This window comes from Pagrus pagrus, assembly GCF_965226575.1.
Source record: "Pagrus pagrus genome assembly, chromosome: 12".
Lineage (NCBI taxonomy): Eukaryota > Metazoa > Chordata > Actinopteri > Spariformes > Sparidae > Pagrus > Pagrus pagrus.
The window spans coordinates 16,976,935-17,000,936 of record NC_140196.1 but is presented as its reverse complement, the minus strand read 5'-3'; the positions used below and the strand labels follow the sequence as shown (position 1 = coordinate 17,000,936).

General features: G+C 39.6%; 2 protein-coding genes across 2 annotated transcripts in view; one reads left to right on the top strand and one right to left on the bottom strand.

Annotated features, from left to right (window-relative positions):
* piezo2b (piezo-type mechanosensitive ion channel component 2b) overlaps window positions 1-15,986 on the top strand; it is an 82,454-nt gene extending 66,468 nt beyond the window's left edge. Inside the window, exons 37-55 of the mRNA XM_084369252.1 lie at window positions 85-278; window positions 703-885; window positions 2,189-2,351; window positions 2,466-2,959; window positions 3,345-3,603; window positions 3,890-4,069; window positions 4,615-4,921; window positions 5,923-6,055; window positions 7,515-7,662; window positions 7,762-7,973; window positions 8,155-8,313; window positions 8,832-8,979; window positions 9,337-9,525; window positions 10,820-10,912; window positions 11,506-11,675; window positions 12,177-12,293; window positions 12,650-12,729; window positions 13,895-14,099; window positions 14,221-15,986. Of these exons, the coding sequence (XP_084225378.1) occupies window positions 85-278; window positions 703-885; window positions 2,189-2,351; window positions 2,466-2,959; window positions 3,345-3,603; window positions 3,890-4,069; window positions 4,615-4,921; window positions 5,923-6,055; window positions 7,515-7,662; window positions 7,762-7,973; window positions 8,155-8,313; window positions 8,832-8,979; window positions 9,337-9,525; window positions 10,820-10,912; window positions 11,506-11,675; window positions 12,177-12,293; window positions 12,650-12,729; window positions 13,895-14,099; window positions 14,221-14,473 (3,687 nt within the window). The 3' untranslated portion in view covers window positions 14,474-15,986. The remainder of the gene's footprint in view (window positions 1-84; window positions 279-702; window positions 886-2,188; window positions 2,352-2,465; window positions 2,960-3,344; window positions 3,604-3,889; window positions 4,070-4,614; window positions 4,922-5,922; window positions 6,056-7,514; window positions 7,663-7,761; window positions 7,974-8,154; window positions 8,314-8,831; window positions 8,980-9,336; window positions 9,526-10,819; window positions 10,913-11,505; window positions 11,676-12,176; window positions 12,294-12,649; window positions 12,730-13,894; window positions 14,100-14,220) is intronic.
* Window positions 15,987-17,438: 1,452 nt separating this feature from the next.
* Window positions 17,439-22,626, bottom strand: napgb (N-ethylmaleimide-sensitive factor attachment protein, gamma b). Its single transcript, XM_084368325.1, has 12 exons — window positions 22,451-22,626; window positions 22,100-22,167; window positions 21,933-22,017; window positions 21,828-21,845; window positions 21,708-21,738; window positions 21,497-21,606; window positions 21,227-21,293; window positions 21,049-21,119; window positions 20,822-20,900; window positions 20,261-20,340; window positions 20,006-20,135; window positions 17,439-18,633 (listed from the first exon to the last, which is right to left on the bottom strand). The coding sequence occupies exons 1-12, from the start codon at window positions 22,504-22,506 to the stop codon at window positions 18,493-18,495; spliced, it is 936 nt and encodes a 311-aa protein (XP_084224451.1). The 5' UTR covers window positions 22,507-22,626; the 3' UTR covers window positions 17,439-18,492.
* Between the last annotated feature and the right edge of the window lie 1,376 nt (window positions 22,627-24,002).

Here is a 24,002-nt window from a genome sequence, read left to right as displayed (position 1 = left end):
AGAAGAACATTATGTTGATCATTTTTGCTAATTGACATACATACAAGCAAACTAGGTAATGATGACCTCCTCTCTGCCTACCAGGGTAACGTGCCGTCCAGAGAGAGCATCCACATCTACTACCAGAAGGCCATGAGGCTCAACATGTCCAGGCAGGCCAGCATGGAATTGCTAAGCGACGATGAGCCGGCCTCGGGCTCCAACAGGGTCCGCAGGCGGCGAGGAAACTACCGCATGGAGAGCCAGGACTCCACAGCCTCAAGAGACAGCATATCCAGGTACGCAATGCAACATGGGAGACCAAATGAGTCCACATCATGAAATGTTTTAGAGAGAACTACAACAATAATGTCTAGTTTCACGACATCATGACACCCCTAGAGTTAAGTTTGAATATTGAAATAAATGTTATCATTTGTGTGAACTGACCCTTTAATGTTTTAGCCATTGACAGCCGTGAGGTTATCATGAGTTAGCGTCTCATAATCATCACTTTGAAACATTTCATCCCCACTCTTCTCTGTGTTTTTTAATGAGATAAACAAGAACATCATTTTCCTTCCCATTTTATACATTAAAGTTGGGTATAATGAATGTATTACGCAGCATACGGGGAATCTCCTGTCTGCGTATCCTAACATAGATCCCATCTCATCTTTCTCATCACTGTTCATTGCGTCTGTCACTCTCACCATCTCTCAGTGCCTTCACCGAGGCAACCACATTGTTTTCTCGCCAATCCACCCTGGAAGATCTCGATGGCATGCCAGAGTGCATTCCCAACATTCCCAAAACCAGTGAGCGTGCCAGGCCCAAGCTGCGCAAGATGTACGGCCTAGACGTGTCCAATTCATCCATGGACAGTGGCAGCAGCTTCGTGTCCAGGTGCCTGGCCTCTGCATCATCATATACACCCATCCCATCTCCTGACTCACGCTTTTTTTTTATCAAAATATGTCTGCAGATTCATTTTTTGTTGATTTTCAGCTGAACCACTGCATGACTTGTAACATTTTTCTTTATCACATCCTGTCAAAAACACAAATTTCCAGAGGAATGCATGTCCTTTTTTCATTTTGAATTACAAGGTTTTAAGATACATTTTATAATGAATGGTGTGCTCCTCCTCAGCAATTACCTTTCAGTTATTTAGAGCTAGAATATATACGACCTTTCTTGTTTCAGTGTTCATTGAGTCATACTGGATCTTACATACTTGAATTTATTTGGTAACACTTTACTTCAAAGTCTCTATTCCGCATTAGTAAACGGTATATGAACATTTGATAAATGGCAAACACATTGCAATAAAGTCGTAAGCAGATCTCAATGTTTATTAGTGTATTTGTAAATGACTGTAACACAGTAACATAGTAATTATATAAAATGTCCCCAAAGGAGAAGTTCGACTTGCTGACAAATTAATAAACATTTAAAAATGTGAATACAAATCTGATTATAACTACATTATAGTGTCTTATAAACCATTTATACTGCTCATATTTTTTTCTTTTTAAAAGAAAACTAATCCGCCCATGTGTGTAAGGCATAAAGGTGGACATCAAGTGGGTTAAAAATGAGAAAACAAATTTGGTTGGTATTAGGGCTGCAGCAATGAGCCGATTTCACCATTAAATGATGTTAAAATGTCACGGTTTCGTAAGGTTCAGCTACACCGAGTGTTTCAGTTCTCACTCTCAAAGGAGTAACTTTATGGCACATTACTTTTCGATCAACAATGACCTGACTTTTTGATCAATTTTTGCACTTAAGATTTGGTTTCTGAATTATTTCTGTTTTGAAAGGTAGCAGCTGTTAAAAAACAAGAAAACAATAACAGTGATTATTGTTGGAATAAAGAGCTACTTAACACTTAATTTAATGAAAATATATACAGCAGCTTTAAAAATGCTCACGTGAGTTTATATATCCGTAGTGTTTTGAAATAAATGATTGCATTATAATCATGAAACCGTGAATCTGGGATTATTCTTTAATAATTGTACCATCAAAACTTATAATCGTCATCTTTAGTTGGCACATTATAAAAAATAACAGGTATCCTGAGAAAGACACGTGTGCAGATTTTATTCTGTATAAATCACGAGACAGACATCCAGTTTGATTTGAAGAAAGATGCAAACACAAATTCAGACAATGCTTGTTTTGTTTTTTGCCCCCGCTGCAGTGAAGCGACCCAGTGCGTCACACTCTACTCCAGACAGGGCACCACAGACACCATAGAGGAAGTGGACGATGAGCAGGATCAAGGGGAAGACAAGCAGCAGGTACCCTGGGAATCTCAACAGCTAGACGAGAGTCAAGAGGCAGAGGGTGGTCCATGGATTGATGTAGAACCCAGTGAGAGAGAGGAAGAAGAGGAAAAGGAGGAGGAGGAGAAGGAGGGAGGAGGAAAGGAGGAGGAGGAGGAGGAGGAGAAGGAAGAGGAGGAGGAGGAAGAGAAGGAGGAGGGGGAGGAGGAGGGACAGGAGGGACTTGAAGGACTCGAAGGACTGGAGGGTGAGGAAAGAGAAGATGAACCAAGGGACCAGGACAGCAAAGAGAGAGAAGAGGCTCCCTGGGAGTCCTTTGGCCCAGATGAGGGCCCCTCACTCAGGGTGGAGGACACAGAGTCTGCTCCTTCTGCCCAGGAAAAGGACTTCATCACTGAGAGTGAGGACGGGGGAGGACAGCAGGACTTCATGCAGACGGAGGGGCGAGTGGGGTTCCTCTACACTCCTGATACAGATGCCTCTAAAACATCTGACGCTGACGTGCCTCCCAGCTACAGCAAGGCGGTCAGCTTTGACCGTCTGGAAATAAGCGATGACGAGAGTGACATGGAAAACAGGAAGAGGCGTATGGTTATGACCTCTGACAGCCGCTCAGACAGCAGGTCGGACATCATGTTGCCCTCTTTCACCACTGAGCTGACCGCCAGCGACCTGCTGCTCAACAAGTAAGTTCAAAAATAATAAAGGATGTTCAGCATGAGGCCCTGTAACATTCATCTTGTTAATTTTTAAAAAAGCACCTAGTTCATCCTTAAAGTTGAATGTTTATATAGTCCACAGGTCAGGGTATTTCCTTTTTATGAGTATTTCCCAACTGTTTCTCAGACTTTCAAAGTTGCTAATAAATGTTTTTTTAGTCAGATGTATTAAATAATGTACTTAAACAAGTATGAATCATCATGCCGAGTAGGCCCGTTCAGTAATCCATCCATGATTGCAGGCATTTTTTTGAATTAAGAATAATCTTCAAGTTTAAAATAACGCAACGCAAGCAATCAAGTCGCATAGTTTGTAAGTAAATGACACATCCATCTCTCTGTGTCTGCCCAGGATGTTTTATGACGAAGAGCTGGAGCAGTCAGATAAATTCTACCGAAAGCAGCCGCTGATCCTCCAGCTCTGCTACGCCCTCTACAACATGCTGGTGGCCCACTCAGAGACGGTGTGCTACCTGGTCATCATCATCAACCATATGGTGTCGGCCTCGTGCGCCACCCTGGTCCTTCCCATCACCATCTTCCTCTGGGCCATGCTGTCAGTGCCCCGGCCCAGCAAGCGCTACTGGATGACTGCCATTATCTATACTGAGGTAGAGTCAGATACGAAGATGTGACTTCCAAAACATCTACCATAAAGTCACATCAAGGTTTATCCTGTGTTATTTTTTTCAGGTACGAGTATAGCTATTAATTTGTTGTGTTGATGTATTGATTACAAATTTGAATGCACAGATAAGAGAAAGGTAATTGTATAGTCTAATAGTGAGATGAGAATAAACTTACTGTTGATTTTTATAGAAAAATCTCTTCTGATTCACTACAAAACTTTGACGTAGTGAAAGACAGCTTACTGACATTCATTTTGTTTCCCTCCAGGTCACCATTGTGGTCAAGTACTTCTTCCAGTTTGGCTTCTTCCCTTTCAACCAGAACCAGATAGATAAAAACAAACCATATCACCCTCCTAATATCATTGGCGTGGAGAAGAAGGAAGGTTACGTCCACTACGACCTGGTCCAGTTACTGGCTCTGTTCTTCCACAGATCCATTCTGAAGGTACCTGCGAACAGAACATTTGGACAATGTTAACCTGAATATGTGCATCATATTAAAGGATACTATTGTGCCAGTCTACATATTTCTACTGTAAACAAATGGATCCTCCTGGTTGAAAGTGTTTTGTTTCTGTTTGTAGCTGTTGAGTGTCCGTCTTTTTTGTGTGCCTCCTTGTGCTCCTTTTGATTCTCTTTTAGCTTGTTTCGAATCTGTCTGTGGTCAGTTTGTGTCTCTTGTAGTTGTTTTGTGTGTCTTTGTTAACAGCCAACAGAAAAATGAAAAAAGACAACATGCAAAATGCAAAGAAAATAAACACTTCACAGATTGATTTGGTGTCTGTGGTCCAGAGGAAGGAACTGGACACTGCTTTTAGCAGCACAGGCTGGCTGACACAAATGACGGAAGTGCACTGCTCGTCCTCTGTGGGACAAATGATGTGACTGTGATTGTTTGGGTTGTATTGTGAAATGTCTGTATGCAGTACTTTTGGGCATGAAACATGACACGTTCTCTACAAAATCACTGCCTTTTTTTTTCATCTTTAGTGCCACGGTCTATGGGACGAAGACGACCCCAAAGAAAAGAGAGCGCAGTCTCGTCAGAGTGAGTCAGAGGACGAGTCGAAAGGCAAGGAGGAGAGTGATAGGGAGTCTGAGCCCGCCTCCTCGCTGATCAACGAGAGGAGAGGCTCCAATCAGACCTTAAGATCTATAAACTTCGGGACCTCCATTGAGTCAGGACACGTCCAGATGCACTACCCACAGCAGCAGACCTACCAGCGTCGCAAGAGCTCCAGCGGAGGCTCGCTCATTTCTCGCCCATCGCTCCACTCCTCTGCAAGGTCCAAGAGAGGTGAAGATCCTTTTTATTCTCTGTTTCACAAGACTGAATAGGGAAAGTTGACAATTGACACTATTCCCTTAAAACAAAGCCCTGAAAGTAATGCATAATCTGGTAGTAAACGCAACTGAGAAATTTCTCTTAAAAATATCATAAAAACAACAATAAATTAGAGCATGTGAGCAGGATGTGAGCGAGCGGGAAGATTTTGGATGGAGCACAGAGTGGCTTTTTAAAAAAAGCTAAAGCGCCGCCTTGTCTCCCGCTCCACTCACTCCATTGATGCTAAAATCAAAATACAACGCAGATTGTTTCTCTGTTGGAGTGAGCAGTGTGCGATATGAGTGGAGCGCAAATCATCACCAGGGTTGGCTTAGATTACTTTGAAATGAATTCAGTTTCTGAATACAAATTACATGGCACTTTTTGTAATAAGTATCATAATCCGCTTGATTACAACAAATGTAATGTAATTAGAATACTTTTGGAATACCTCAAACTCAAACATCGGATATGTTCAAAACATTACAGGCACAAACTACATGTGTACTGTGTATTCTACATCATGTGAGATACTGTTTCTTTTGTGTTAGTTTCTGTTGTTGCTGTTTTTTAATCAAAGCCCACATTACATTGTAAATAAAGCTTCATTATCCATAAATCATCATAGACAGACAAAATAGTTATGGACCTGGAAACTCCAATGTCAAAGGTGGTGTTGCTGATGAAAACCGGTAAGAATATTTATTTAAGTATGTCCGCCACAAAGCTGAACTATAATGTCATTACACATTATTTCAACTGTAAAGTGGGCTCATTATAGTTACTTGTTTTTAGAATATGATTTCATAATCCTGATACATGTAGTGCGTGCCTACCCAACCCTGTGCGTCACAAAAAACTCAATTTCCTGTGGTGTCGAGCCTTGACTCTTGGATATGATCTGTGTGTTTGTGGATCTCAATGCCTCGTCATGGTTCATTTACGACTCGAAATGTAAATTGTTTCCGCAGGAAGTACCGCTTCCAAAAACAGCAGCTGCAAGGAGGGCAGCGAGGCCAGCGTCCAACAGAAGACCCGCAAACAGATGATCATGGAGAAGCTGAGGGAGCAACTCTTCAAAGGAAAAGCTTTCATCATTAAGCGGTACAATGAAGCATAACTGAGTCATAAAAGTTGAGGTAGCTGGGTTTTTATGTCTGTTAATCTCCACCCACGGCTGCTTACCGACTGTAATTATACAACAAAGTGTGTAACTTTATGAGGGCATTGATGAGAACTGTGCTTGGCAATTATTGTAGACCAATAATGGATGATGCACTGTGGAAAATCATATCAATGATACAGCAGCTAAAACCTTTCAAAGGTCTAAATTTAGACCTCTAATTACAGCGTTCCCGTTCAGCCAGTCTGTGTAATTCTTCGTAAGTGCTTTTATTGTTATTGTTCTAAATTTAATCACAGTGGAACAAGTGGTTTCTGAGATATTGCATTTAGAGCGGTGACTGAAACCCACAGAGAGGATATTTTAATTATTTATTTCTCAAATTAAGAAGGTGTCTGACAACACACATATGTTTCTTTAACCTTTATTTAACCACCAAATTGTCATTGTGATTAGATAAATACAGAGGTGGCAAAAGTACACACATTCTTTACTCAAGTAGAAGTACAGATATTTTTGTAAAAAAAGACTCAAAGTATAAAGGTAAAAGTTTCCCTCTGAAGGAAACTTAAAGGTAGAATCAGTAGGATTTGTCCCAGCTGTTCCTGAACGCACCATAAAGATAGTTGATTGTTGAATCTCATTTCCAGGATGTCAAATATCGACATTGTGTGTTTGTAAGGCGTCCCGACAGCAACAAAGTGAGGAAATAAGAAAATCCAGACAGAGGGCTGCAGGGCTGCAGGGATGTTTCTGTCATGTTACGTCTTTTACGTCATCTCTTTTAGTACGTCTGCCGCGCGTGAAGTGCACTGATCGAAATCAATCTTGTGATGTTGGGAAGGCGGCATGCAATGATGCAAAATAAGAATAACTTATAATTCCCCTTAGATGCATTCAAATTAAAGTAACAAGCTTGTTTTGAGAATGTAAGGAGTAAAAAGTATAGATATTTGTGTTCAAATGTAGGGAGGAAAAGTAAAAAATGTTGTCAGAAAAATACTCAAGTAAAGTATAGATAATTGAAAAATCTACTGAAGTACAGTAACAAAGTATTTTTTACTTCTTTATTTGCCACCTCTGAGAAATTTTTCATTAAGGTCCTGGCTGAAATAGGGAGCAATAACAAAAAGTTCCAGACAAACAACATATGGCAAAAAAGACAAATATAAGCTTTAAAGTCATAATTCGGCTAAATAATATTATAAAAACATTTCTACACTGGAGTAAAAACTTTGCGGTTTCAGATCAAGGAGGAGGTTCTAGGCAGAAGAACTGGGTCAAAAAATTCAGACTTTAGGAACTCTAAAGAGCAAAGCTGTGGACAGATTTTACAGACTCGTTTGTTGTTGAGGATGACATTAAAAGCACAAGTCCCACCTGGACCATTTTCTCCTTTTTCTTTCTTCATATTAACATAGTCTCTTTATTTCTTTGCAGGTTCATGGAGATCTACCTTCCTATGAGGCAGTTCTTCCATAACTTGATCCATCCAGAGTACAGCGCAGTCACAGACGTCTACGTGCTGATGTTCCTCGCTGACACGGTCGACTTCATCATCATTGTGTTTGGATTCTGGGCGTTTGGCGTAGGTTTTAAAATATGTTTTTCTAAATTAAAATCATTCCTGTCTCCTGAAACAATCAACAAAATCCCTTCTGACAACATTTATGCATGCTCCTTCTAGAAACACTCAGCGGCAGACATCACGTCGTCTCTGTCGGAGGATCAGGTGCCGGGACCTTTCCTGGTCATGGTTCTGATCCAGTTTGGGACCATGGTGGTGGACCGGGCCCTCTACCTCAGGAAGTCCGTCCTGGGAAAGGTCATTTTCCAGGTCATCCTGCTCTTTGGCATCCACTTCTGGATGTTCTTTATCCTGCCAGGAGTCACGGAAAAGTAAGAACCAGAAGCTAACTCCACACTAAATATGTTCAGTATTTATTCTAAAGATAATAAATTAAAATCATCTTCCTCTTCTATCTGTTACTATTTGAACAAAGAAAAACATGAAAAAAATTGAGACTGTGATTTTGTGCTGCCTCCATACGTTTTACAAACCCCTCTCTTCCCCTCATAGGCGTTTCAGCGAGAACATAGTCGCTCAGATGTGGTATTTTGTCAAGTGCATCTACTTCGGGCTGTCAGCCTATCAGATCCGCTGTGGTTACCCAACCCGCGTTTTGGGAAACTTCCTCACCAAGAGCTACAATTATGTCAACCTCTTCCTGTTCCAAGGGTGAGTTACGCTGGGAGAGTATCATTTCTTGCAGCTGGGCAAACAGGTCCGAGGCTCAGGTCACGTTGGGGAAGACAACCAGCTGCTGTTGCAAGAATGGAAGGAGAATGTGATAACAACAGAGGGGGAAGTAACAAAGGACAAATACTTTGTTACTGTACTTGAGTAGATTTTTCAGGTATCTGTATTTTACTTTTTACTTTTTACTATTTTAGTATTTCTTTTTCTTATCTTTATTCCGTACATTTAAACACAAATATCTGTACTTTCTACTCCTTACGTTTTAAAAATAGGATCGTTACTTTAGTTTTAATGCATTTGGGGGGAATTATTGTTTATATCAAAACACAGCAATGACCAAAAATGTGAGCTAAAGCCGTAGCTTATTATGCCTGCCCTTCCCTTCATTCACAAATTCATGAGAGTGACTAAAGACTGAATAAAGATAATGAATCTGGTTTTATTTCAGCCTCTTATATATTTTGCCAGAATGACTAAGACTTGTCTGTTGTTTCTAGTTTCCGCCTGGTGCCGTTCCTGACGGAGCTGCGAGCCGTGATGGACTGGGTTTGGACCGACACCTCGCTGTCTCTGTCCAGCTGGATCTGTGTGGAGGACATCTACGCACACATCTTCATCCTCAAATGCTGGAGAGAGTCTGAGAAGGTGTTTATCATCGTGCTGTCAGTTTAGTTTTCAGAACCAGCGTCTGTCATGCTGGAATTCATGCTGAGATCTACTTTTGTTATTTGTCGAAGTAGAACTGTGAAGATTAATCTCAGGTTTGGACTGACTTGGTGATGGCTGGGCTCTCAATCTAGCAAGGATGCATCGGGTCTGTAGTGCCCTCTATTCCCAAAAGTGCTCCAAAATATAGTTATTCTTTGTCTCACTTTTGCAGTCTTCCCCAGGTCAGACCGCATGTACCTCCTGTCCAAACAACAGAACAAACAACAGTTATTTTGCCCTGCATGCCGGTCAAATAATACATCACACTGTCTTTTTTATCTCATCCCTCTGTAGAGGTATCCCCAGCCGCGAGGCCAGAAGAAGAAGAAGGTGGTGAAGTACGGGATGGGAGGGATGATTGTAGTCCTTCTGATCTGTATCGTCTGGTTCCCGCTGCTCTTCATGTCCCTCGTTAAGTCTGTTGCCGGAGTCGTCAACCCACCGCTGGATGTTTCGTTTGAAATCACTCTGGCTGGCTTCCAGGTGTGGACATAGTTTCTTGTATCGAATCATTTGAGCCAAAACAAACTTGCCAAGTGCTTCACTGAGAGACAAAGACCAGACAGAAATAACAAGAGACCAAAGAGACGCTCTGCCCAAAGCCAAATCCTTTCAAATGTAATGAAATCCTGCCTCCTCGCGATGAAGTAATTCATTGATTCATTCTAAGGTCTTCATATAATTGTGTTGATTTGGCTCTTTTTGATCAGTTTGTGTGATTATTGATGGTAGCCTCTGAGGGAAGAGTGAGGTTTTGTGAGTATTCTGGCTGCAGGGTTAAATGTTGGCGCAGATTCAGTGCAAAAGAAAAAAGATCCTTTTTTCTAGCAACAAAACTGAGGAAACAAGTACATAATTTACACAGACATTTTAAGTGTTTGCAGCCTTAACACAGGGCTGGGCAACATCTCGGTATTATACCGTCATTGTGATATGACACTATATATATCATCTCAGATTTTGGATATTGTTATATTATGTCTTTTTTATGGTTTTAAAGGCTGAATTATAGCAAAATAATGTAATTTTATGACCTTATCAGATTGTTCTACTTGTTCTAATACTTGGCCGAAGTTTGACCTAAGCCTGAGCGATGGTGAGAAAAAAAAGTTCCGTGATTTTTTTTTTCATCTGGCGAAACGGGTGAAGGAAAAACTTTTTCCTCTGAGATTTTTTTCCACCTGTTTTCATAGTTTAAAAAATAACATTAAGAAAGACACAGGAGAGAAAATAATCCAGATCTGCATTAGAAAATGAGAAAGAAAGAATCACCAGAAAGAAAAAAATGATATCTTGCCCCTCAGGGTTTCTGTAGTAATGCGATGTACAGTAGCCTTAAAATATTGCAATATTATTTTAAAGGATTATGCTTTATCTCTAATGTTAAAATGGTCAATATCTGCACCAGCAGCAGCTCCCCTCTCCCCCGCAAAACACACTCCTGAAACACCTCGTCAGTAGTCCCTCCTTTAATTCTGTGACTTTGTGACATCACACGACATCACCATGTCACACGTTTGCATGATTTGATTTAGCACAGCTTCTCTGTTCTTGTAAGCAGTCCTGGCTCAGGCGTGTGTGAGCTGACCAATCAGAGGAGACTAGGTATTTGGGAGGTGGGCCTTAAAGAGACAGGAGCTTAAACAGAGAGAGGGAATACAGAGCTGCAGCACCAGACAGTGTGAGATAACTGATGTGTTTCTGAGCATTAAAGAATGTAAACCTGTTCTAGTTGTAGACTTTTGCTAATTTCCCCAAAAATCTCTTATTCTCACAGCCCATCTTCACCATGAGCGCTCAGCAAAATCAACTGCAGAATGTGTCAAAGGAGGAATTTGGCAAATTTATGAAGACATATGCCAAGAACGATGTAAGTACAAGAAATACAAAGACATTATATCAGTTGTTGTGTTTAAAATGTTGTATATTGCACCATATTCACATATATACGCATTTATTTTTTTAATGATTTGTCTACATCAAAGTGTGTGAGGTCCTATTGATTTGTAAACTAACCCGGGTTCTAGCCCTGCCCCCGTTCCACAGCAGCTGGAATGTACCTGCAGTTTTTGAAAGTCGGGAAACTGAGAATGCAAAATACACATAATTAGCTACGTCTGCACACCTGACTTCCTCTGAATACGGCTCGTCTCCCAGCCAGCACCGTTATGTTAATGAGATGGAATGCCCCACTGCGCAAGCCGACGTGATTGGTTGGCACATTGCAGTTCTAAAGCAGAAATGCTCAGCCATGGAGTCGACTTGTTATTTTGCTCATGATATGTCTTGTATGATATAAAAAAACAACAACATTTGGACAGGTTAACAAGGTTAAAAACAACTTTTACTGGAGGAGGTCTTTAAAACAGTTTAGACATCTTTAAATTACTCATTAATCCAAAATGGCTCAGTGAAATTCTGTCATGTTCTGTTCCTATTATGCGGTTCTGTTCCCATGGTTAGGAAGCCCTTCAGTGGCTGGAGGGCTACATGCCTGAGGACCTGTGGATCGCGCAGCTGAAAGGCAGCTCCAACTCTCTGTGGACCATCAGTCCACCCAGCAGAGTTACCCTGATAAATATGTTGAACTCCAGCGAGGAATTTCTCATTACTGTGTCCTGGTCTGTGCGAAGGTACGCAATGACAAAATGTTGAAGAATGTGCTTATATGTAACTATGTAACATTCAGTGCTGGTGCTAATTTTAGAGAGGGGGGAGATAATGATCCATCGTCAGTGATAATCACAAAGTACAACAGGAAAGGGAATCATTTATTTATGACTTTTCCACTCAATGTAGTGTGTACAGTTGCATGTACATTGTTTTAAAATGATAATAAATTATACCTGAACTTGAAAATGCATAACTTTTTTGTAAGAGGCTGCTTGCACAGCTTGCAATTATTAGAACTCATAGATACCAGCCACTTAAATATGTCAATCCATTAATTATTCCCTGAGAAATTAACAAAAATGTTGAAAAGCAGCCTGTCTGGTAATGATAAGTAAAAGTGAGAAATAATTCCTGGATCCCTTTTCCTGGATCTGCACCAAAACGTGAGAGTTACAGGTGCAGTATCATCAGGCGAAAACACTTTATAATTAATTTCTGTATGTTTTTCCTCTTGATTTCAGAAACTTAACTCTTGGTGCCAAGTCTGAAACAGCATCTGGAAAGCTGGTGAAAGGACTTGAGTATAACACAAAGACGGAACTCATCGCACTCCTACAAGGAAGAGACAACAAGTCTGTGTGAGTATATCAGCTGCTTATTCACTTCTTTGCACCGTGGCATCAGTCACAGATAAGATACTCTACTCCTCTACAATATATTAACAATTAAAGTTTGGGGTTTTTTTTCTATGGGACTTCTATGGGAATTTTAATCTTACATTAAACGTCATCTTTTTTTTTTATTTAATAAAATTGCACCTCTAAACATTGGAACAATTAATATGAGAACCACAGTATAACAATATAAGGACCTAGAGTATGTCTTCTAACAAAATTATACCGTTTCATCTTTTTCACTGTCATGCTGCAACATATTGAGAAACTAAAAAAAAAACAACTGTATTTCGCTGCAATAACAACCTCTCTCTCTGCAGGATCCTACAGGAGGTCTTCCCCCGTTTTATTCGAGCCCCCAGTGATGCAGAGGCCAAGTCTGTTGATCTCCTTTATAAAGGTTAACATCTTTATCCCTGTATAGATAAGACTGACTGACATAATGTGTAGCTGCCACCTGATTTGGGCACAGGAAGGGAAACTTCGGAGCCTCTTTTTAAAGAGAAAACGTTTGTTTTTATGATATTATGTTTTCAGTTTGTCTGTCCGTCCATCTCATTCTTATAAATGTGGTATCTCAGGAACGTCTTGAGAGAACTTTTTCAAATTTGGCACAAATGTCCCCTTTGACTGAAGGTTGAATTGAGTAGAACTTGATCAGAGGTCAGAGGTCAAAGTCATTGTGACCTCATAAAAGACCATTCTGGTCATAATTCCTAAATTTCACACAAATTTCTAATTGGATAAAATTAGAAAGAGATGACATTTTATTTCCAAAAGGTTCAAAGGTGAGCCTCATTATGACCACAAATTTTGGGTGTCTACCTTGAAACTGTCATGACTGAATAGATCTTCTGTGCAGTTGTAGCTTTTTCGCTTTGTTGTAGGCAACCACAAGCTCATTGGTTTTGCTGATTTGAGCTTTCTGTGATTGTTGTTGCACCATGTGATGAAGCGCTCTATCAGTCCTCTGTACCACTCTGTACAAAATAGTCTCTAAGTGAAAACAGCAAAGTATTCAGTGGCATCAAACATGTCCAGACCCAGATTGCAAACATGTCTACCAGGCACTCTCCTCCGGCCCACATACCGCATGGAATGATGATACTTGGGCGGTCCACTCCTGATTGCCAGATCTGAGCCACAAGCAGGCTACACCATGGCCAAACGTCAGCCAAGAGCGAACAAAATAAACTGGAACTGGCCCAAATCAGGACCAGATCCAGCCCCCCAGAATAGAAATGAATTGCGGCCTGCTTGTGGCTCGGATCTGGTAATCAGGAGTGGCCTGCCCAAGTGCCATCATTCCACGTAGCATTTAGGCCGGAGCAACATGACTGGTGTGGGCCACATCTCGGCCACAACAACTGAAACTTGAGTAGCTGGCAGAGGCATACAACCACAAGGTTGTAATCTGAAAGGTTTCAAAATGGATACATAATATTTTCTTTTGTAAATGTTCTGATTTTTTTATTTTTTTTTTTCAAAATGAATAAAAGTCTGACATTTGCATTTTAATCAGCCTTATTCTGATGAAATGACACAATTAATTCTTGTCTTTGTAGATGAAAAGAAATTGAACATCACCTTGTCCTTGAAGCAAGCTGAAAAGGTCTCGGATCAGATCCAGGAATGGTGGGTCGTCAGTCAGACAGAGCCTGGCCCAATACCTAAGAGGCCTCCTGGTAAAAAGCATGATGCAGGACTGGAGCTCTACGTATTCAGTGACCAAGTCAGCCCCCCCAGTCTGGGCTTTCTGGCTGGATATGGGTACGTAGCGATCGGTCCTGCCAGCCGGCATTCAACTTTACAGTACATAAATATCTACCAGCAGGAGCATTAATAACTTAACATTCTATACACTAATGTCCTTTCTCTCTTTCCTGTCTAGGATCATGGGCCTGTACGCTTCCGTGGTTCTGGTCATCGGTAAGTTCGTGCGTGAGTTTTTCAGCGGCATTTCCCACACCATCATGTTCGAGGAGCTGCCCAACGTGGACCGCATCCTCAAGCTGTGTACCGACATCTTCCTGGTCCGAGAGACGGGGGAGCTGGACCTGGAGGAGGACATGTACTCCAAACTCATCTTCCTCTACCGCTCGCCAGAGACTATGATCAAGTGGACCAGAGAGAAAACTCAGTGAAAACTCAGCGAGGGGACGTTAACCAAAGCTTTTCGGGGAGGAACCGCTCCCACAGAGAAAGTGGGTGGTCGCTCTGTTGGCGTGAGCAGCTACTTCAGCACATTCACCTGCTGAGCATCTGAGGACCGACTCTGTCCTCTTCAGCTGAGCTCTGATGGCAGTGATAACGAGTTAGCTCCACACTCAAACACTTTTTTGACTTAGAAACTGGTATTTTATACTATTTACTTATGAAAAACAACAATTGCAGTCATGTTATTAACAACTGAGGACAAATTTGCTGGTGCTGTATTTATCTTGCTCAGTTTGGCATCCAGTGGACAAAAGAAGCAGCTGGTGTTCAGTTGGAGACGGACAAGTCCTTTAGGACAATTTTCCTACGTCATAAAAAAGTGCTATCCTTAATATATATAGGAAGGTTTTTAAACCCAAATTCCCAGGAGCCTCATTGCTTTTCACGCCTGCCTCTAGCCTTTTCACAATCGCACGGTAGGCGAAGAGAAGCTCAAAGTGAATGCAACGATAATCTTTAAGGGCTTCCAACCAACAAATAAGTGCACAATAATGACCACATGAGCACAATCTCATATTTTCTCCAACTGGAACGCTTGGATCGTGGGACTGTGCAATATTGAGCTCTCATTCCTCCAAGTTTTTCGAAGGATGCTGACTGAGAGAGAAGGCCTCTTCTGACAGAGAAACATGAACACACAGACCATCTTTTTTTTAGATGTCAGAGGCCACATGGGAGCCTCTCAACGCAGAAAACATGATCAGACAATCTTCACTTGCCTTATTTTGTTTTTATGAGAAGAACTGAAACTCTTATCAACTACATATCTTTCTCAGGAAGAGCTGTTTTCACAGATAGTCATCATATGAGTTATATGTTACAATATGTAGGCTTTGATGGATCTAAAAGAATATGAGATTGTAGAAGAGATGAAAACTATTTAAATGGCATGAAATTTAATGTGGATATTGTTCAGGTGGACTGATATTGAGTATGATTACTGCACAGGGAAACTGTTTGAGGCTGTATTAGGAACGTTTGTGTAGCGCTGTGGACTGTTTAATTGCCAATCATCCATGTTCTGAATCATCTACAGGTTGGCTAGAGTCGAGACCAGCAGAGGGCTGTTTCTGAATCAGGGTAACGTGCATTAGGTGGTTGACTCTTGCACATCCATTGTGAACCTCTCGCTGTTTTTAACATTTCACGCTCATGAACACTGTGGCGCCCGCAGCTGTGCATTCAAGGAAGCAACGAGCAGGCACAAAGAAAGATTCCTCACATGAAGGGCTGAAAAACGAAGCCCTTTGGTCCAAACTATGCATTAAACGACATTGTAGCATGATAGAAAAAACTTCATTATTGTCATGACTAATTTTCATTACAGTACATGTACATACAAGTTTAAGGGGAGAGGTCAGGGTGGAATGAAATGTGAAACTGTACCTGTATGTTAAGGCAATGTGGTATGATAGAGGTCCAGAGATCTCCAAATAAAACATCTGGAAAGGTGTCGATGTTTTGCATTCAGCTGCTGTTTGCTTGTGGAAAAGGACGGCGAGTGAGCTGGTCGACACGATTTTGGCGGAAACCAGCTGCAGCTCACTGAACCTGGGACCCTCTGGTTCGAAGATGACCTTCACCACTAACCGAACCTGCTGCATCAACCTGACTCTATCAACTTACATGTTATTACAGCTTCAATGTAGTACAATTGTTATACATTTTAACATCATGTTCAGCTCTGTTCTAACATTTTTTAAAATTTCATTTCAAGAGGGTTCTCAAGATAGCAGACGGTCCACATTGCTCAGCTCTGCATGTTAACAGTTTCATTTATTTTCACACAAGTTGAATCTGTCAAGTCTCATTGTGTCAGATACAATAATATGCACACTGATGAGTATTTTCCTATAAGTTTTGACACCATGCTTGCAAAAAATATTAGTAAATCAAACGAGCGAATGTGCCACAAGCTCCGCTAGCCTAGCAAGACCAGCGCACTTGACCCAGCCCTTCATCAAGCAATTCAAGAAATTACAGGTAAAATTTCAAAAGTCATTGATAAAAACAGACACAGACACTTTAGAAAAACTATATATGTTATTGGATTACTAAAAGGTGTGGAAAGAACCCAGCCGACAAAATATTTTGAAAAACTTACTTGGATAAAACTGGAAAATTTCATTTAATTTCAAGCCAGATTTTGAGAAACAGTCCACTGCTCCTAGCGTTGTACTCATATATAATTGTCATGCTCATTATGGACAGTTTAAAAACAAATGATCAACATCGAAACAGCAGAATCAGAGAGATCGCTTTTGTATTCCATGCATACTTCCTCCATTTTCCAAACCTATCAGATGACATGCAGCTTCCTCTGGAGCCCCCAAGACCTGTAAACACACTTTTATGTGGAAAATAGTGGAGTTACCTTTTAATTTCCTCTCAATCAAAAAATATATGTGCTCCCCATCACTTTTAAATAGTGAAATACCGACAGCCAGACTTAAAAAGCACAAGGTAACACTCCATTTTACATGGTCTGGTAATGTCTTTGACATTTTTCCCGGATTACTACAGTGATAATTAAATGTATTGAAATGACCCCAGTACTGTTTAATAATACATTTTCCAACAAGCATTTAATTTAATTTAGCATTTTTATTTCCAACAATAGCAACATTTATGTCCAGTTTTAATCTTTCTAATGCACAGATGCACCACAGAGCCATTCAGTTAGTTGGAGGAGGGGCAAAATAAAAGTTGGATGTCTGAGAATTAAATATCGCTTAGCAGGGAGAGAGCATCAGCCTCATCAAAGATAAAGAGGTCATAGGAAGCTACACAGTCATTTCATTTTGGTGCAGACATCCGCAGCTGCTGTGAGTCTCACTGATGCGGAAAATCTGTCTGCTAACTCGTTTAAGAAAATGTACGGAGACCAAAAAATGCCACACAATGGAAATGTTTATTGATGCATGTGCAAAGTTTGGAGATATGCTTTCGAGGAATATCCAAGAAGTGGGCAACAACACAAATAAAAAAAAATGTAAACAATCCCTTTATCAGCTTTAGTCGTGCGGTATCAGAATTAACTGTTATTGACATGTGAATTATCTCAATAGTCTCCCGTTTACAAGTACGAGCAATAAGCTAAATCACAAATACACAAATTCAGCATTGGGAAGGAAATCAATGGGCACACTGAAAACACCACTGCAGGATCCCTTTTTCATGTTTTCGACTGGAAGACACAGCCATGATTATTTTTTAGTTTAAAGGTTGAAGGATTACATACACCTCGAGGTAGACGAGCAAAACAGTCTACGATTGGCTACAAGCTGCGCCATCAGGAACTGTGCTGTTCTTTTAATTTTCTTGAATAACTCCAATAAGGGCTCGTGCTGAAGACAATAGTGCCGATCATTTTTAAGCATTAATAATCACAAGTTCATAGCTTTGATTTGTCGTTATTCCAAACATGCATTAACAAACTGATTGCATATATTGTTCCAGTAGCATTTTCAACAGGCCGCAGCCATGAATACTGAATAAATTAACTCTGTACAAATAAACACCTATACGTCGATCAACCCATTCCAGGATATTTAGAGTGTTTCTGATTTGAATATACCTATGGCAATCTGAAGACTCTACCCACAAACAATAACAGCAGAATTTACAGCTTCACAGACAAGAAATAATAGAACACTCACATACAACAGGCTTTCATACATTATTGAACATTAAAGATTTTTCATTACACTGAGGATCTACCTCAAACAAACACATATTAAAAGGCTGCTTAAACGATTCGACTCTTCTGCAACACCACCTGTAACTGTTTTAAATGAGCTTTTTTCTTATATTTCTTTTTGCACAATAAAGATCAAACAGCCACACATCTGGGTTTCAGAGCTGACGGGGTCTGTCAAGGTTTTTAACTCGTACACGGAGGGGTGCAGTGGCGCAGTGGCAGATGGGTCGGGTCGGAGGCTGAAGGCTAACACAGCCCACCCTCATAATCATCATCCTCCTCAGCGGGAGCTGGCGCCCCGCTAGCGCCGCCTTGTGGAGCTGCAGCGGCCTTCTTCTTCTTTCCTCCTCCTCCAGGTACCCTCAGGGAAATGGCCAGCTTGGCGTACTGTGACGCAGGGAAGAAAATGTGACATCAGATCTCAGATTTTAAAGAACCTAAAAAATGAATTTTCTCAATCTGCTTCTTACAATGATCAATGATCATGAACACATTTTCTGCAGAAGTTAGAGGTTTTTTGTTATTTTCAGAGAGATCTCTGTTTTTGTCTGTGCCCGTGACATAAATTTGAAATCAGCTGGAATAAAGGTGTGACATAGAGACCTAACTTGCCTAACCCTTACCTACAAAAAGCCACCAGGATAAAGTACATTTTATTAGTATTAATCGTTCATCTTTTTGAAGAAGAGTTTGAAATGTAAATGACATTTGTCTGAGCATGAAACCAATGAACCATCGATCCTTACAAATTCAGATGTGATAGTTTAACAATGGCCTAGCCGTTAAAGAAGAAAAAAATGTTTATATCGAAAATCGAATCATCACCTTAAAATATACTCACAGATTTAGAGAATCATAACATCCTTAATAATAGTTGAACTGGATCCATTTCCCTTTCTCTCACCCCAGTGATCATTACAGCTGCTTTACCTTCTGATTTTCAGGAACTTGCTGCTCCTCCTGTAATTTAAACCCTGTTCCGAGCAACGACCTTGAAAGTGGTGTGTTTTGCAAAGAAGAGCAGCTGTTATTTTTTCTACTTATGTTTTCTAAGCTCAGCGTGAAATTTGACTGTGTGGAAATGGAAAAAGTCAAACTTCTTTCTTTTTTCTAATCTGATATGTAAAATTATGTTAACATCAACATAGAGGCGTATTTAGGAACCAAATACAACAATAGAGAAAATTAAAGCCATCAGGACAGCAAAACCTGTCAAAGCTCATCAGATGGTGGGCTGTTGACATGTCAGCTACAGGTAGGATGGTTTTCTTTCTTGGCTTTTTCCTGCACAATGTCCATATTTATTACAGACCACAACCTGTGATTTCCCCATGGTTAAAATGTTGTCCGAAACGATGAGTTAAATTACAGAGCACAATGAATGTTTCTCACTTCCTCCAATGAGGTTTATATGGGTAAGGTTTCATGGACCATGGACTTTAATGAGCTTTCTAAAGATGCACAAGATAATAAATAAATAAATGTTTTTGCTGTTGTTTTGATGTATTATAAAACAAAAGGAAATACGCTGATGCAGCTCGCTCAAAGAAGTCCAATTCCGCAAACCATTCATAAAAAACAGTCAGTACCGTCATAGCAAACAAATATGGCTTGAAATAAATTAATAAAGGTTTTCATTGTGGCTAGAGGTAAACTAACAAATCAAACTGAGGCCAAAACACTGAGATACCGTTGGCTAAATAAGAAATAGAAATGCATACAACACATTTCTTTGTAGTAATATGTAAGCAGTACTCACATCGTTGTCCATGTACTTCAGTAGAGGTGAGTTACACACGCGGTACACCTGGTCCTCATCCTGCTCGTCGTAGCCCTGCAGTAGTGTCTCCATGGCAACGCAATCTTCGCTTCCACTGTAGCCGGGCAGACTGGTGGAGAACAAGCAGCACTTCATGTGATGATCCTCAGATCAAGTGTTAAACCACGAGGTGAGAATGTCAAGATCAGTTTCTTGTAGCTCCAGCAGGACACTGACTATAGAAATGAAACATACCTGTAACTTTCTCTGACACATTTATCAGCTGCTACGTAGTCCCCTCTGTGGAGATGAATCAGCACTTGAGCAGTTGTTTTCTAAAGAGTGAAAAGCACGGACCAACATGTAAAGTTAAACTGCCAATAGACAACATTTCAGCTTCGACTTATCATTCTGAAGTAAATACTGATCCACCATCGGCGTATAAATTGCTTCCCTATAAACCTCGCTTTTAGTATGCCTTTCATCTTGCCAGCAGGATGGAATTTTCCCAGAAAAACGTAGGACAAATTAGGCACAAAGGAAGCACATCTGCCGTTGCATCACCAAAACAGGAAGTCATTGTTTTCCCTGGAACGACTGTGGAAACTATAAACTGCAAAAGAAGTAGAGCCCCACTGACGAAGGAGGTAAAGAATGTGAAGAGAGAGAGTGTAGAAACTGAGGTAAAACAAGAGCGAGCTGACGGGCATTCACTTGATGGAGAGGGACGGTGTCTGTTCCCCTATTGATATGCGTTTCTCCTTGCCACCTCAACTTGAGATGATTCAAAACCAGCAAAACAACAAAGTAACCCACCTTGAAGCACATCGGGAAGTTCTCAATTTCTTTGTACATGTTTTTCTCTTTCTGGATAGCGACAGCTGCTTCATCCAACCTGGTTGGAAGGACGGGAACAGAGTGAAGTGGGGAAAGATGAGTAGCAGGTACGGAAGTTTAACATTTATCAATAGAAACAAACAAACAGCTTTGGGGTTGAAATCTAAGTGAGCGACCAACTTCCAGGTTAACTTAATTCCCTTTACCTTTTTAACCTGACCAGAAGTCTGGAGGCTTTTCCCAGCAGTTCAACTGCCTGACGCAGACGGTCCTCATTCTACAGAGAGAAAAAAGGATATATATACAGTACTTGACAAGAGATACTGTCAACAGTTGGCATCAGTTGAATGATTCATTCAGGTTTTGTTGGAAGCTAAATTTCACCTCAAACACGCCAGCTGCCTTCTGATACAGGTCCACAGCTTTCTCAAGATTTATAGGCTCTATCAGTCTGAGAATAAAAAACATTTTTTGTGGGTTCAGGAAGAAAAGTCTGTCTTTTTTGGTCCCTGAGCTAACTTTGCAGTGCAATCTTTTCGTATCTCTGTATCAATATGTGCTATGATTAACAGATTAGAGCTGAGGAACGTCAGTGTAAATCTAAGGTCCAGCAACAAATGTTCTCAAGTGTAGAGAGTAAGGTAGTATTTTTACTTTCCAGCGCGGTCCAGAGCCATGGCAGCAGTGTCAGGAGTCCCATTCTCCATGTACATCATACAGGCTTTCTCTATGTACTGAATGGCCTCCGGCATCTTCTTTTGTTCCTGTTGCAGTGCAAACACAACCATGTCACGACTCTCCTGCAGACATTTTACCTGCATCTACCCATTAATGAGCTCGATGTTTAAACAGCAGGTACGCTCACCTTCATCATCATACCAGCCTGTTCAATAGCCCTGAGGAAGAGGAGGAGAGCTTGAGCAAAACAAGTGGTTGTTATGTGTGCTGCTGATTTATTACAGGGGTTATAACATAAGATACTTACTTTGCGGCATGAAAAAGCCTGGAGGAAACGTTAAGGAAATTACAAAACAGAGTCAAATCACAGCAGTGTCATGTCATACACCTCTGGACAGAATAGAGAGGATACGTCTTGTTTTCTGTGTGATATTCAGCTTCCTTCAGGTAAGCATCCTTTGCTTGGTCATACTGCTTGGCATTCTTGAAGCACACAGCTAGAAACAGGACATTGACAGTTAGGGATATCTGTGAAATTATCATTTTATATAAAAGGAGCTATACTGATTTTTAGGTTACCTGCTTTGGCGTATTCTGACGCAGCACTGTCAAAATCAGGCTTCCACTTTGTCAGACTTGTCTTTAAGCTACAAAAACATGATGACGAGCAAATTATACACGGCTGAAGCTAACAGAATCAGCTACATCAATTTATTGATAATTAGAGAGGAAGACAACACTACAGCTCGATTATTGTCTTTTGAATCAACCTATAGTTAACTGACGATAAGAACATACAGTCCATTTAGGTTTCATAACCTCTGATGAAAAATCAACAGTGGCCTTTACAGCTAACAAGCTAACATCAGTAGTAAAACAGACTGCTGTTTCCTGAGCAGGAACCAAACGCTATTTTCTTACGTAACTCACCATTTTTCCGCTTTAGCCATGTGCTCATGAGCCTCGTTTATCTTCTGAGCAGCCATACTGTTGATTAAGTCGAGGAGGTATAACGAATTTGTTGTGGATAAATTGCTATGGACGCTGTTTCGTCGATGTTTGGATTAGCAGAAACTCCTCCTCGGGCGCTACGTCATCCAATGTCGCAGGTTACGGATGCCGCCGTGGCCAAAAAACAGCTGCAATGCGATAACGGACTTCCAGTGTAAGTATGTATTTACATACTGTAGGTAACATTAATTAATGCTAAATTTGAATTTGAATTAGATGATACTGGATTTGTGGGGCTGATGCCAATACCAAAATTGGGAACATTTTGGCTGATATTCTTATCTCTATCTCTACTGTGATTTAAAATAGAGAATATATATTCACAATAGAGATTATATATGCATATGTATATGTATATATAATCTCTATTGTGACTATATTGTGATATATATAATCTCTATTGTGATTTAAAAAAGAGAATATATAATAACAATAGAAATGATAAATGCATATGTATATGTATATATATATATGCATACATGTACATATACATATATAATCTCTATTGAGATTATCTCTATTGTGATTATATATTCTCTATTTTGAATCACAATAGAGATTATATATATCACAATAAAATCACAATAGAGATTATATATAATCTCTATTGTGATTATATATTCTCTATTTTAAATCACAATAGAGATTATATATATATTTATATATATGTATGTATATATAATCTCTATTGTGATTATATATTTAATCACAATAGAGATATATCACAATAAAATCACAATAGAGAGTGTGTGTATATATAGAGAGATTCTATATATATAATCTCAATTGTGATTAAGAATATATCTCTATTGTGATTATAGATTCTCTAATCACAATAGAGATTATGTATATCACTATAAAATAATCTCTATTGTGATGATATATTCTCTATTTTAAATCACAATAGAGATTATATATATCACAATAAATCACAATAGAGATTATATATATAAAATCTCAATTGTGATGATATATTCTCTATTTTTAAATCACAATAGAGATTATATATCACAATAAAATCACAATATAGATTAAATGTATATATAATCTCAATTGTGATTAGAGAATACATAATCACAACAGAGATATATATACATATATAATCTCTATTGTGATTATATATTCTCTAATCACAATTGAGATTATATATATAAAATCTCAATTGTGATTATATATTCTCTATTTTAAATCACAATAGAGATTATATATCACAATAAAATCACAATAGAAATTACATTTATATATAATCTCAATTGTGATTATATATTCTCTAATCACAATAGAGATTATATATCACAATAAAATCACAATATAGATTAAATGTATATATAATCTCAATTGTGATTAGAGAATACATAATCACAACAGAGATATATATACATATATAATCTCTATTGTGATTATATATTCTCTAATCACAATTGAGATTATATATATAAAATCTCAATTGTGATTATATATTCTCTATTTT